Source organism: Akebia trifoliata, chromosome 14, assembly GCF_017979445.1.
Source record: "Akebia trifoliata isolate Shusen 1 chromosome 14, ASM1797944v1, whole genome shotgun sequence".
Taxonomy (NCBI): domain Eukaryota; kingdom Viridiplantae; phylum Streptophyta; class Magnoliopsida; order Ranunculales; family Lardizabalaceae; genus Akebia; species Akebia trifoliata.
This window is the reverse complement of record NC_141388.1, coordinates 3,197,263-3,213,049: the sequence shown is the minus strand read 5'-3', so window position 1 is coordinate 3,213,049 and position 15,787 is coordinate 3,197,263. Positions and strand designations below refer to the sequence as shown.

The 15,787-nt window shown below is 32.9% G+C and overlaps 1 protein-coding gene across 1 annotated transcript; it reads right to left on the bottom strand.

Annotated features, from left to right (window-relative positions):
* Positions 1-6,535: 6,535 nt before the first annotated feature.
* Positions 6,536-10,353, bottom strand: LOC147385537 (zinc finger protein WIP2-like). Its single transcript, XM_086423335.1, has 2 exons — positions 9,741-10,353; positions 6,536-7,296 (listed from the first exon to the last, which is right to left on the bottom strand). Exons 1-2 carry the CDS (start codon positions 10,182-10,184, stop codon positions 6,862-6,864), a joined length of 879 nt encoding a protein of 292 aa, XP_086279461.1. The 5' UTR covers positions 10,185-10,353; the 3' UTR covers positions 6,536-6,861.
* Between the last annotated feature and the right edge of the window lie 5,434 nt (positions 10,354-15,787).

Here is a 15,787-nt window from a genome sequence, read left to right as displayed (position 1 = left end):
CATGTCATGAAATTGCGAAATGAGGTCAATCCTTAAGATCACTCTAGCACGATTCTTTAAAAAAAAAAAAGTAAATAACTAAATTGCTCTTACTGTTTTAGTCTGTGCATCCATCAATTTCTCTGTATTCTATCGAATGAAAATCCTAATCATCTCATTGTCTTCTCTATCTATTATCTACTCATGCACCATCCATCTTTCGCTCTTTATTCTTCTTAGCATTTAAAAAAAAATTTAACAAGAATTTTAAGTTTCAATGAAGGTCTTCAATTCTTTTTTATGTTTTTTTATTTTTTATTTTTATCGTGTATAATTATTAGTTCAATAATGACATACTAAACACAAACACAATAAAGTTATGTTTGGTAGGTACTTATTGAATCTATTTTGTAATCTACGATAAGTACCTACTGCGAACAAATGAAATATGTGTTAAATACACCTATTTTTTTTCTTATCTATAACATTTGTTCTTACAAAAAAATATTCTTATCTACTTGTTTCCAAGTTGTATTCAATACATCTTAATTAACATGTGCCCCTAAGGAGGCACACGTTAACAAAACGTTATCTTATTTTACCCATTCAATTGTCATTTATTTTTCAAGAAGGAAAATGGAAAGTGATGACTGACTTTGTTGGACATTGCATTGGGTGTGCTAGTTCATAGTGAGCCATAGAATTTTCTCCTTGTATTGCAAGGAAAACAATATATGGTTCTCTACACATTGAAAATATGTACCAAAAAGTCTTTTCTAAAAATATGAATTCTTTAATATTAAATTTATCAAATATTAGTCTAAAAAGAATTTTTGAAGTGAAAATATTATAATTACCTTTTCAATGAATTTTGAAGTTTAAAGAAACATGTTTATTTGATAATATTTGAGCTACTCTTATGTTTTATAATTAATGACATGCCCTTTAACTATGATCATCTTTTATATATCAATTTAAAGAAAAAAAAAACTTGTTTCACTTACTAAAAGTAGTAATCTTTAAATCAAATAGATGATGATAATTACACCAATGATGATGATGGAGATGAATATGATCAACATCAAATTGATTTGATCTATGAATATTAGATTTATTAAAATATATAAATAATTTTAAATAATTAAAACTTAATTTTGAAATTCGATTAGAATGTTTATTGAATTGATTCAACTAAAAAATTAGCAAGTCGACACAAATGTGTCAAATAAAATTATATTGAATTTAATTTTTAATAAATAAAACATTTATTTTTTATTTTTCATGGAAATATTAATAACTAAATAAATTGGTCGAGTTTTTTAATTGACTCCAAATATATTTAGACCAAAGACTTTGTAAAATTGTTAAAAGGGTATCTCAAGTATTTTTCTTTAAAAAAATCTTCAAAAGATCCTTAATAGACTAATGTTTTATTAATTGAGACTCAAATGGTCCGTATTTTTTACTAGGGGACTATTCGATATATATTCTTAATAAAGAGTTCTTCAAAGTCATTCTCCCCTAAAAAAATTAATCAAACACACACACACACACAAATTTCCATGCCACCCATAAGATTTAAAATGAGTCGAGTTCAATCCAGATTTCAGTATTTCCATATCCAAATCCAAAATGCTTACCTGATTCTGGATTTGAATTAGATCCTTTTAGCTAAAATTATATTTGAACCATTTTGCTTTCATTAGACTCGTATACGATTTCAACCTGATCGAATTACTTAATTCGGGTTGGTCAGATTGGATAATTTTGGATTATTCAATATTTTTTTGCTATCTTTCTTTTCTAATTGTTAAATTATTATATTTTATCATTATAATTCTTTATTTTTATGTTTATTATTATAAGAATTCATGTTATATTTAAATAATAGAAGAAAAATATCTTTGAAAATATACTAATATAATTTTCAAGGCAGTATATCATTCGAATCAAAATGGATCCATATTCGACACAAATCTGACTTGGGTCAAGGGACATCAATCCATATTCAACCCATGTTTTTTTTATTTGAATATGCTCCAAGGAGTTAAACCCGTAAATTCAAATTTTAGATAAAATCCAACTCATTTTTATGACCTAGCCACGTTAAAAAACTTGTACCCAAATGTGGGGATGAAATTAAAGTTTGCTAACTTAGGATTTGATAGGGCCACAGATACTCCAAACAAGCACAAGAAACATTTGTTGGCTTATGGTTGTATCTTGTTGATTCAAATATGTAGAACTAACTGCATTCTTTTGCAGTGCGGTTACTCTGATTAATCATACCCATTTGAATGGTTGAACTATGTTGGGACATAGGAGAGGAATAACGAGAATCCAGTTCCTAGCACAGCGGCCTATATGATGATCCATTTCTTTAGTCATTTCTACCGTGTCAAATTTGTTGTTTTTAATTTTTCAAATACTGTTTTTCATAACTAGATTAACAGTCAGCTAAAATAGAATCAATTAATCAGTCAAAAATTGTTGGGGGTTCATTTACTTTCTACCTCTACAAAATAGTAAACATGGGTTCGTTTGGGGGGCACAGGCTCGCAGCATTGCTTTCGACTGAAGCGCTTCTAATAGAATCCTCTCTTTGGGATCTAGTTGTGTTCTCTAGTCGGACGTAAGTTCAGACACTCTGTCATAAAAAAAAAAGTTGTATAATTTTGTAAATAGGTCGAATACTTTATAGCACTTTTTTTTTTTTTGGGTTATTGGTGTCTGTATTTTGTGGACACCATTAGCCAATAACACATCAAATAAAACAACAAGAAATTTAGCCAATATATCTTTTTAATCATGATGCTTTATTTTATTGGAGAATAGAAGTATTGAAGTATTGAAGGATGTTAACTTGAAATCCAACTATTGTTCATCTGAGCCAAAAATTCGAAGCAGCCTAGCTCCCTTACAAGTTTCGGAGGAACTCTCTCCTTTATGTGACACTTTCATGATTTTGGTGAATATTTGAGATATGATATTGCTTATGTTTTCAAATTGGAGACATGCCTCTTGAAATTGTCTTCTCTCATCAATTAATGAAAAATGATATAGAAATCTTCTATTTTTCTTTCCAAAATTAGTCATCTTTAACCTCTTAGATATAATGATGATAAAGACAATGGTGGTAAATGGTGATGATGATGAGGGTATTGATGTTATTTTTCATCTGTTCAAAAGAGAAGACCAAGGTCAAGGGTGACATATTATCAGTTTAGAAAAATAAAGAGGTATCTCAATTATTCACAAAAACATTGAGAGTTAAAAAAAAAAAAAATCATGTCTTAAATAAAAAGAGGAAAGGAAATAAGTGGGTGCCTCATGAAAAATATAAATAGAATCGTGATTTTCTGACTCCCCCTCTACATACTCCCCCATATTATCCTGATGTGGCATGTGCTAGAACCGTAGATTTTTTTCTCGGGATACATGATTAATTGCAAATCCCCATAAATATGTGTAATTTTATATCCCGAGGAGAAATCTATGATTCTAGCACATGCCACGTTAGGATAGTATGAGAGGTATATGTAATAAGTAGGGAGTCCAAAAATCATTATTCCTATAAATAATAAAAAGACTAATGTTGAAGCGACCTCAAGATTGGACCTCACATCGCATACCTTGACCTGAAAGTGTATGGGAACCAGAGATATTTTTCATCAAGATACAAGTGAAAAAAGCTTCTATAGTTCCTATCCACTTTGACGTTAGAATACAAGGTCTAATCTTGAGGTCACTTTAGCACGACTAACAAAAAAAGATGACAACATCTTTTTCTCTTTCCCCTTTGGTGTCCAGCAGAGGAGAGACTTGAGAGGAGGGTTATGATTATGATTGATAGGAGGAGGACTTGGAGTGGACCAACACTAAAGTTGGGGTGAGTTGTTCACGAAGGCGATTTGAGAAACTAAAGTGGACCAACACTTCATGAACGTGCGAAGAGGAATAATTTGGTCTTTACAAACCCACATCATCTGATAAGCAAGTAGGAATGAATAATAATAATAATTCAAATATACATATAAGAAAGATCAATGATGGCACCAACGCTTTGTTGGATTCCCCCCACCCCAAAAGGGAGAGCATTTGGTCTAATATAGGATGATTCATGCTGTCTCTCTCAAACAGTTGGGATAAAGCATATATTGCTGCAATGATCATTAGGTAAATTTTATCTTTATAAAGAAAAGATAGGCTGGATTGAATAGTAAGGTGTTCCCTATTATAAAGATTAGTGAACTTAAATAGCCTTTTAACTCTTTCATTAACGTGGGGTTATTTTCCTTGATGACCGGAAGTCCAGCTGGCAGTGTGAGACCGGTTGGGCTTGTTCATCATGCTAAAACATGGTCATTGATCCCAACGGTTCTCTCTTCTTATTTGATTCCTTATTTTCGACAACTTATTATTTTTTAAATAAGCAAGTGGATTAGCTAGTAGTCGTAATTATTTGGCGAATGTGGGTTTTTGAGCATAGGTTATGACATCAACACTCACAGACTTCAACAAACTTAACAAGCTAGCACCTTATCCATAGATAATATAAGTAGCTACTCAGTTTAATTATAACTCAAACTTGACTCGACTCTATATTTATAGTGTTAAGACACGATGATTCATGGAAAAAAACACATGATCATGACCTTGTAAGTATAAAATCCAATGGCCAGGCTAGTGGAGGACCTCATGAAGTCTATGTGTGTAATTGAGGTGTAGTGGTATCAAGGAGAGGCTAAGGTTTGCTTTCCTTGGTAGGGTTTGGGCTCACAATCAATTGTAGAACATGTTCCCGAGGTCATTGACACAAATCTCGAGATAACATGTGGACGATGGATTAGATGTGCAGAAATCTGAGGCCCACAAAAACCATTCATTTCAAACTGATTTCCAACTTATCATGGTGAATTTACGAGTTAACATGGTCAAATTTCCTGCTTGACTAGGTCAAGTTTTAAGTCAACTCAACCGATTTGAATATGCGCACAACTATCAACAAAGAATTCTCCTCTCACTTTCCTACAAAGTGCTTATTAGGCTAAAACATTCTTTGATACTTTAAATATTTTTTAAACCTTAACAACAAAGAAAAAACAACTAACTTTTAATTATATTAGGTGACTTTAAATCGTTATTTATCCTTAACAACAAATGAAATACAACTAACTCTTATACCTGTTACTTGTCTATATATTTTAAATTATAATCAAAGGTTGTTGGTGGATTTGTTAGGGCATCCAAGTTGGACTAGGTCCCCACCCTTGCATTTGAAAAAGGGAACAAAAGCTAAATAAAATAAGGGAAAAATAAAAATTAAAGGATTGCAATGATAGTTTCTTGCTTTTGGCCAATTTTTTACATGAAACCCGGGTCATTGAATACTCAATGTTGTCCCCACGACCCAAATAGCGCCACTCAGCAGAATCTTTTAGGCTGTTTACTTTGGGACATTTGAGGATTATTGGATAAAATTTATTTTCGAACTTGTTTTGTTGTGTCTTTCGATTTAGGTTTTTGTGTCTTATAAGCCAAGTCTAGGACTTTTAATTTTAGCATTTCTTTGGCAAATTGAATTATATGTATAAGGTCTAATAGGGACATTTCATTATTGAAGAAAGCCTAGTGAGTCAAGAGTCGTCGAATGTGGCATTCAACTATTTTGGATTCACGATTCCCCTATGGATCAATTAATTCCCCAAATAAATACTAGTCTGAGAGGTTATCTCACTTGGATTGGGTCATTCTCCATCTACCCCCTTCCATCCCTGTTGTTTCTATTTATTTTGCATCAAACTCAAGGTTCAATATTGTAATTGGTGTTTGAATATACTAAATATTATACTTTCATATCATCTTCGATCTCTCCTTTTTCATAAAATTTTCCTTTTGATGTTTTTGTGGTAGGGAGCTGATCCTCATTTATAATAGAGAGAATGGTGTCCCATTCCAGATGTGATTCATTTTTGTTGGATTTAAAACACATAGGGCTGAGTGCATGTCTTGTTTAAGATTCAGATGTGTTTTAAACACTAACCAAAACTTGCCACATAGCCATTGTTCTATTCTATTGGAACGGGATAGTTATTCTTTATAATATAGATTGGTATTTAATTAGGCAAGCCCTAACCCAATCCTCTCTCTCTCTCTCTCATACATACACACACACACACACTCACTCACTGATCCTATAAACTTTTGGTTTTGACACTCGGTAGATCGACACACCCAATATCAGTGAAATCATTTTTATCATGAACTAAATCCCCAAGAAAACAGGACTCCAAACCTAATCAACTATATAAATCAGCGATCAAATAAATATTTGGTGAGTTAAGTTCCCTACTAACCGAAATTGAAGGTAGAAAGCAATGAGACATTCCCAATATCAATCATTAAGTGTAGAAGTAAATCTATAAAGTTTTTAAATGGTTGAAAACTTGCAATTGCTTTATGGGTTATTCAAGCCAACTAAGTCTTGTAGGTATCTTGAGATAAATAATTTAATACCATATGTTATATCTATAAATGTGAGTATTCCATTAATCTATACATGTAACTGAGGAAACATCACCACAAATACAACACTAAACCACCGAATTAGTCAAAGAAGTTGACACATTTTCTCCATTATAGGATTACAGACACTATTTTATCTAAATCACTTACCAAATCATCTGAACTTGCTAGTGCTCATCATTGTGCCAATGCTCCATAACAAACTTCTCTCCATGTGTTTCTTGTAATAACAAACACTTATTGAAAGTTTTTTGTTACTGAGCACAAGCTTAGAAAAGTTCACTAAACTTAATAATGTAATAATAATCAAACTATCATCCTTAAAACAAGCTAGTAAAGTAGAGATCACCCCAATATTCATGGTCCCGCTTCATCTTCAGACCCTATGATGCATTCCTTCTTGTGTTCATCACTTTTTTGAGAAGGATATGGGGAGTGGCCCTTCCCAAAGGATACTATGTGATCCTTGAGTGATCTTTTATGTTTGAAATCTGACCCACATGTACAGTACCATAGTTTCCCGCAATTCTTTTCATGTGTTCTCCAGTCTCCTCTAACTGCAAATGATTTGCTGCATTTTCTACACATAAATGGCTTCACACCATGCTTTCTCTTGTAGTGAGTCTGAAGAGTTCTAAAATCTTTCAACGGTTTGGCTCGAGGGTGATTGATGTTGTTCTTGCAACCATTAGAACAACAATAGCAAGGTAGCCTCAACATTGATGTTGGTTGTGTTCCTCTAAGTGATTCTGGTCCTTTCCTATATTGTGATCCATGGCCCCACATATGCATCTAATATCCAACATGACATGTACTAGTTATTTCAAGAACAAAAAACATGGTGCGATTCTTTCCTGATCTAGTAAAGATATTAGCAATCAATCTACAACTTACCTTGAAAGAAAAGAGACTACAAAGCAATACTATGGGATTGTAGTTTGGAAATAATTATGTGAAACACATTTTAGTTAATTACTAGAGAATTCCCTTAAACTTCTGTAAATTTTCAAATAAAAAAGAAAATATTGTTGACTAGGAAGTTATATGAGGATTGAAACTGTCAAACATAAACCGCAGATAAGAATCGGCAATAAAAGATAAAAAGTAAAACACAACAAGGTTTACAAGGTTCGACTTGCCTACGGATGAGAGAACGATTTTCTAACATTAAGAAAGAAATTATACCAAATTCAACACGTAAAAATTGTCCCTGTGACCCACAATTTGAGTGTAAGAGAACTTTTCTAGTGTGCAGTACATCCACCAAATAGACTCAAGGTATGGATCACATCAGAAACAAGGGTGGCTTTTAAGGGTTTAGTTCATACATTTAATGTGGTTTTTGTTTCATCATCTCATGGTGTACTTGGTGAAGGACTAGCATGAACCACTAAATTGATATTAATTAAAATAATGGAGAAGAAGAAGATTTCACTGAAACTTCATGCGTGTTGGAAATGAGCATTACATCCATTAGTTACTTATTACAAAACAAAGGAAAATCGTTAAAATTTACTGAGCTGATTTCCTATATAATTATATCTTTCAAATTGGTTTTGGGGGATAAAGAAAGATGATACTTTTGGACCTTCACTATCCATCAGTATAATTCTTGGAGTTGCAATTGTTGAAGAAGCCCTTCTTTTTTCTTTCTTTTTTTTTTTTTTTTTCATCATAAATCAGTATATACTTGAAAAAATTCCTAGAATTCTCATTCTAAATAATATTGGCCATAATAAGGTAATCCTGCAAATAATAGAATATTTTTAAATTTTAATTGCAGCATGGTTCACATTGGTTTTAGGTCATTAGGTCTAACATTTTTCTTATATTCATTTTGAATACCCTTTTTTTTTCCAGCATAGCTAATAGGGGTCCCTCTAAACCTATCTTACCTACTCAAATAATAAGGAATGTTGGAAAACAATGATGATAATAGAATTTAAGCTGAAGTGAAATTGGAGAGGTAAAGTAGGCCAATTGAAGTTGATCTTTATTTTTTACTTTCTAAAGTAATATATTATGAAAATAAAAGGAAGCAAAGATACATTATTCTGACAAAATGACCATGGGATGCATCATATTGCTACACTGACACCATGGTGTATCTCTTATCACAATGGCAAGTTGTGATTTAGGGAACAAGCTCCATCTAGTATAGTTGGAATCAATTAGAATACTCTATTTAGGGAAGATATGACATTTCCCCAATTACTAAATGGTTGATCCAAAAGAAATGTAATCTATTTGATTGCTAGGATCTGTCCATGAGTCCAATTCTGACCATGTCCAATCCAATAGCTGGCTACCATTGATCAGTTTCAATCAATGAGACCCTTGTGAATTACCCCCTCATTTATCAGTTCTAAGTCTATTGTAGAAAGCATGTTCTTTGTGCCAAGTTTGTTGCAAATATTTTACCATAGCCATATGTTCTTGAATTCCATTTTTGATAGACATTTAGTTGCAAGGAAATTAAAAGAAAATAGTCCTACGGTGATGAAATGTATCATGATTATGTGGGAGTAGTTTCCCCCTAGCTTTTTCTCTCTCGATATGTAATCTAGTCCAAGTGCAAAAAATAAAAAAAATAAATAAAAAATAAATCCAAACACAAGATTGATGGCACCAAAACATTAAACTAAAGTAGGATTAATAAAAGAAGATCATCATGGATGTCTCAATATCTCTGTCTAGAGCCTAACCTTCAGCCAAGATATGGATTATCAAAATAAGATAAAGTGAAAAATTCTGCCCTGGTTAATCATAACAAAAGATGAAAAAAAAAGTTTTGAAAGTAATAAACTGATGGGCATGCAAATTACAAACACCACCAATTAAAATATGAATAACTAAATTTCTATATAATGATCATGCTTCAAGTCTATCTCCCCTCCCCCAAATTTTCAAAAAAATTTACGAAGGTTTTGATGATCACCCCCTCCCCCTCCCCTCTCTCCTTTCTCTCCCTCCATCGATCCATCAAAAATAAATAAATAGAAAGAAATGAACAAAAAAGGGGGGGGGGGGGGGGGGGGAGAGAGAGAGAGAGAGAGAGAGAGGGGGGGGGGGGTGCGTAGTTTGTTTGTTATTATATGCTAGTAAAAAGGTCGGATTAACCATAAATTTAATCACAACGAATTGCACCTTAAAATTCAAACATCAACCAAAGCCCAAGAAAAGAAAAAACCCTAGAAAATTAAGATGAGACAGAGGAAAAAAAAAAACTTTCTTACCTGCATGTTGTTGTATCTATTGAAGGTCTTATTGCAGAGGTAGCAAGTGAACTGTATTGGCCCAGTGAGGATCTGAGTTGGTGTGGGGATCCAAAACCTACTCTCACTGCTCAAAGAACCACCACTTTCAAACCTCTTCATAATGGGTTCTTGATCCTTACAGCCCAAGAACTTGATCTCTCCATTAGAAGCTTCTGTGTTAGACAACCCAATATTCAAGTCTAGAGTAGGCTTCTCTAATTTCTCACCTTTAACACAAAAACTACTCTCCTTTTCTGTCTTAATCTTTTCTTCTTCTTCATCGTGTTGTTGCTGTTGATAAAAGAGTGTTTTTTGGGTTACTGAAGAAGAAAAAGATGAAGATGGAGAAGTTGGTGGCTTAAGCCATTCAATGAAGGTTGGAGCTTGAAAGCAGAAATCAAGATGGTGGTTCCTTGTACCCATCTTTTTGAAGATCGAGCTTGAAATATCTCCTTAGAAAGCATGTAACTGCAAGACCCTATGTGGGAAAGCTTGCACTTATGATAGTTTTATAAAAGGTGGTCTGGTTTGTCTTCCAAGAGTTCTTTCTTTCATTTTCTTGTATTCTTTTCTTTACATTTGAGAGAGAGAAAGAGAGTAGTGGTGGTGGGGTTAGAGCAGGAAATGACATGCACAAAGATTTTGATGACATTGCACTAGTAATATTAGTAGACTCGTTCTAGTCCACCAAATACTCTCTTGTGCCTTAGATCTATTTTTTCATATTACTCTCTATCCCCACTTTGCTCATTTCACCCACTTACTAACATTCTCAAAATTCATTGAATGAACTTTGGTAGGTTCAAAATCGTACTTGTTTTAGTTGATTCAGTAGCTAACTACTAGACATTACAAAATCAATTTGATCTGTACTGGCATACCAAACACAGAGATTTACACGAGAAAGTTCTATTAATTTAGTAAGTATCTAACGTACACTACAAAACAAATTGTGTCCGTGTGTGTGTGTGTGAGAGAGAGAGACTTGCATGGTGGGGAAGAAGGAGGGAATGGATAGAAAATATGGTGAGATGATTAGGGCTTCGTTCGATAGAATAGATGGTGAGTGTATAAAGTAATATGATAAGAGCATTTGAGTTTCTTACCCCTTCTTTTAAAAGTGGGCAACAAGAGAGTATTTGGTGGGTGCAAGTAGAACGACTCTATATTATTCATATTTAAAACACGAATTTAAACCTTTTTTTATTTATAGAACAAGGAATTTGCACCCACCATTTTGCTCATTCCACCCACCAAAGAATATTTTGGGGGTGAGATGTATTGTTTCTTTGAAAATAAATCTTGAACAATAGTCTTCTCTAATTACAGATAAATAAACTAAACTAAACCTAAAGAAAAAGAGAGGCGAGAGAGACAGATTCAGCATTCCAGAAGATCTTTTCTTGGGAGTTTGGTCTTTTTATAGACTCAAATTAGTATTGATCAATTGAATAACAATTGGATTTTATTCTACCACAACTGTTTCTATCAGAAACATGCATGAAACTGCATCGTGTAATGTGCTACTTTCATTGTGATAGGGCATGGTTGTGCCGCTGTCAACTTTGCACGTTTGACTTTGGTCTCCCGTGGTTGACTCTATTATTTGGTCTTATTTGCTTCTTAAGTCTCCATCTTTTGACTTGGTCTCTTTCAATATCTATAAAACAGATATTATATGAATCAATTTCTTCAAAAATCAAATGAAATATACAATAGCTCTAATTAACATAAAAATCATTAAATTAAATTAAAGCCTACATTAGGGATTTATTAATTAAAAAGAATACTTTAGGTTGAAAATTCTGATAATTGCTCTATTAATTCTATATTTTCTGACACTTGACAGGATGTATATAAGAAAATACGTGCATTGAGCATAAATGTGGGCGCAAATAGAATGGCCCCATATAAAATGAACGTATCTTCTATTGAAAAATATGTCCCATCCTATCATTCACGCAAAGGTCAGACTATTTGCACCCACTATTTGTGCTCACTGCACTTACCTAAAGCACATTTTGCAATGAGATTCATAGAAGAAAGTGGGTGCACTAAGCATTAAGATGGGTGCAAAGTAATAGAATGGCCCTTCAAGTAATGCAAAAAATACAAAATCATTGATATTAGTTGCTTTTTATTTTGAGTTGTTTAGAAAGACAGATACTGTTTATTTTTTACATATTGTTTATGTAATAGTATGGAGCCAACTCTTTTTAAGATGGGCCAGTCAGGTAAATTTTATTTTTCCTAATGGATCCCTCTCGTTCTTTTTTATCTTTCCTTTGTTCTAAGGATGTTTTACCAAATCGGTAGAGAAGTACTGGTAATTACTGTGCCAGTCAGGTTGTCAATTTCAATAGTTTCGCTAAAACAGATTATTTTTCCAAAATGGAAGGCTTTTCTACAATCTTTTGTTAATTTCGTTTTACCCTCTGATAAGAAAATATGTAAATGACCTTATTTTAATCATCATAAAATTGGAAGATATCTTTTGAGAGACATGGGGGAGAATATTGCTAAAAAAATTGTAACAAAGGCTTAGATCAAGAGAAATTCGACCACATGGAGCCGTGGAAAGTAAGATCGATAAAAAAACTCCACTGTGGTGTCAAAAGAGTAAAAAATGAACATGTAAACCGTACATAATGTTGATAGGATTTTCTCCCATCTTTGTGTCAAGGTTGCTTTTGTATATTGTAGTTATCTTGTAAATATACATAAATGAACCAACTAGTGCGGATGACCAGTTTCTGATTGCACTCCAAGCCTAAAAAATCTTTTTTTTTTGTGTGTGTGTGTGTATAATCTCTATCTTAACCTACTAGTTGCACGTCACATGTTTGCATATTTGAGGAAGAAGGAAAAAAAATAAATGTAGTGTTTTTATTTTATATTTTAACTCAAAGGGGATTTTTTCAAGTGATGGAGGGCGATCGATTCTTAGTGGGTGATCTGCAACTAGCCACTCTATAAAAAACACTTTTGATCGTTTGTTTTTTATTTTTTATTTTTATCGTAAGCTGGGGTTGTAGGGACTCTACCCTTTTTATTAATCAATCATTTCCGAATGTAATTTCAAGAGAGATCCTCAATGATAATTCACATAAGCTCTTGGGGGACGCTATCAACATCCTCCATTACATAGAAATTACTCCCATAAGCCCTAGTCTTTCCAAGAAGTTCGCTGCTCTATTTTCTCTCTCCTGTAACAGATAAATTCACAAAACTAATATTGCATTTTGACAAATTTTTTATTTCCTTCACAATCTCCTCATATTTCCATGCCTTTGCTACGTCCCCATTGATAGCTGCCAATTGAATAGTTGGAGTTCGAACAAATCTGGATTCTTGGTGACCAAGGCTTTGTTGCATAATTCATCGCCTCTTTCATGGCAATTAACTCGAGAGCAATGACATTCCCTTCCTCCATTGAAGCCCAACCTGCAAATTTAACCAACCCATCCTGATCTCTACCAATAAAACCAATACCTTCTAGGCTGCTCGTGACGATTAAGAAGACCCATCCCTATTTATCTCTCTCACACCCAAGTATTAGTTGTTGTGCAGGTGCCAACTAGCTTAGTTGGTAAATTCTTTGGTGATGATACAAAGAATTGCGTGTATATCCCATCAGCACCGATATACTGAACTCATTAAAAACAGGTTTATCGATAAAATTAAAAAATAATTAAAAAAGAAGAATATTAGCTGCTGTACAAAACTTACTACTTTAGACTAAATTATTGTTTTGATAAAAAAATTTTGAAAATTTGAAAGGGACAGTAATTTATTCATCTTTCTCCACCATTTTGATAATTTTTTCTAAGAATTTTGATAATATGATGCAGTTTTTGACTTTTCTCTCTCCTGCCCAAAATGACAAAAAAGAAAAAACTTTATGATTTGATTACCTTGTCATATTCAAAAACATGATCTGATGCAATGGAGTTCTAGAGTCATGTTATCACCACTCTTTTTCTAATTTTAATTTTTACATTGAAGAGCTGAGTACAGTTGAGTTTGTCTCCTCATCCTTCCCCTTAGATTGCTTTGGATTGGAAGACCTCCATTGACCACTTATTCTCTTACTGGGTTATCATATAATAATTAAGCTAATCACTGATCCCCAGGCCATCCATATGATTGAGAAATTTGAAATCTCAGGATTAACGCTCAATACAGAACTCATTCAAAGTTTAAAATATTCATTAAAATTTAAAATAACTCATGTATGCCACTTTAGCATCGTGACAACGCTATTAGAATTCGTTTGTGTTAATTATAATCATGGTTCTGGCTATCTAAGTAACTTTTCTGAAATACAAATCAATTTAATAAATCCATTTTTTTTTTATCTTAGAGATATTATCAAGAAGATTATCTTCCTACTTGTTTCAAAACTTCCTTGATCTCTTCCCTAATCAAACCTGAATCTTTCAATTCATTTGGCTCTCACACTCAATTACCCATACATTCCTTATCAGTCATTTTTTAAACATAACGATGAGCCTATTGTCTATCTCCTCAATAATAAAAGACTTGCCTTTGGCATAATGAAATGGATGAACAAGATTTGAGATTATTTGTTTAGCCAATCCCAAATCTTTTTGGATAAGGTTTTCTTGGTTTAAATTACAAAATTAGACAAGAGTGAATAGACATACAACAACCATTTTCTTTCATAAATTCTTCTAATATATGTATCGTCATTATCAAAGTCGTATCCAGAAGATTTGGGGTCAGTCGTACAAATCTTGTTCTTCCATTCAATTTTGCATTGAAGCATGTTTTCTATTATTGGAAGTATGCTCATATAAATCTATTTTCATTGCTTATTTAGTAAAAAAAAAGATCCATTATCATTATATATTTTAATCCATGTTCAATTGGACCTTCCTCTCACTCTTTCGTAACATTTTACTTGTATCTATATATATATATATATACTGTAATATATTTTCATTGAATGCATCCAAATTATCTCAATTGCCTTTCTCTTAATTTATTGTTTGTTGGAGCTATACTCGTACATTTTCCCAAAAATGCATTTGTGAGGGGTTAGAGAAAGTCGATCCAAAACTAGTCACAAACAAATCATAAAGGATACAAGAAACTATTGAGAAAGCTCAGTTAATTCCTCAACTAGATAGGCACACTCTAAGCGAAAATGATTAGGGGAAGAGTGAAGATCACGGAATCCCATTTATAATGATGTTCAACATATGTGGACCTGAAGAAATTGAATAATTTGTTGATGTCATCCCACCTGAGACTCTACATGTTGACAAGATAGCAACCCAAAAATTGGATTTGCACACTGATTGAAACCACACATGAACTGATTTGGTATTTTCTCTAGATGAGAAAAGCTTCCATTCGGACACATGTCATCATCTTGCAAGTTTTTACAACCAGACTTGCATGGGCTATAACCCAAGACCCATGTCTATAAATAGGTAATATTCAAAGTAAAGGTATGTTATTTCCACTCTTCTAAGACAAAAACACTATCAAAATCTTTTCTGACTTGACCGTCGAAATGTATTCCATGGGAACCACAATGAATATGAATTGAAGCACCACAATTAGGAGAAAGGATAATGTGAAGGAATCAGATCAACTAAAGAACTTAGAACGTCACTCATAAATCTTAACATCTTTGGATCTATTACACTCAATTTATTGACATGATATTTCCAGACTGTTCAATAAATCATTGTTTGCACTTACTATTTGTAGAGGTATTTTGTTGATTTACCTCAAATAACTCAAGTCACTTTGATGATGGCTTTCTTTTTCCACAAACACGTTAAGGCATCGGTGTGGTATGTGTCAAATACCCTTTGACGCTTAAGTTAAAATTCAAGATGCAAAAAATAACAGTTAATATCTTTGATCACCTTCCAAAAGTTTTTTTTCTCTCAAGGCCTTCTTTCCTTCTTTGTTTTTTCTCTAGACAAGCAAAAAGTTGTATCATAAAACAAAAATGTACAAAGAGGGACATACATTACAATCCAAATGTA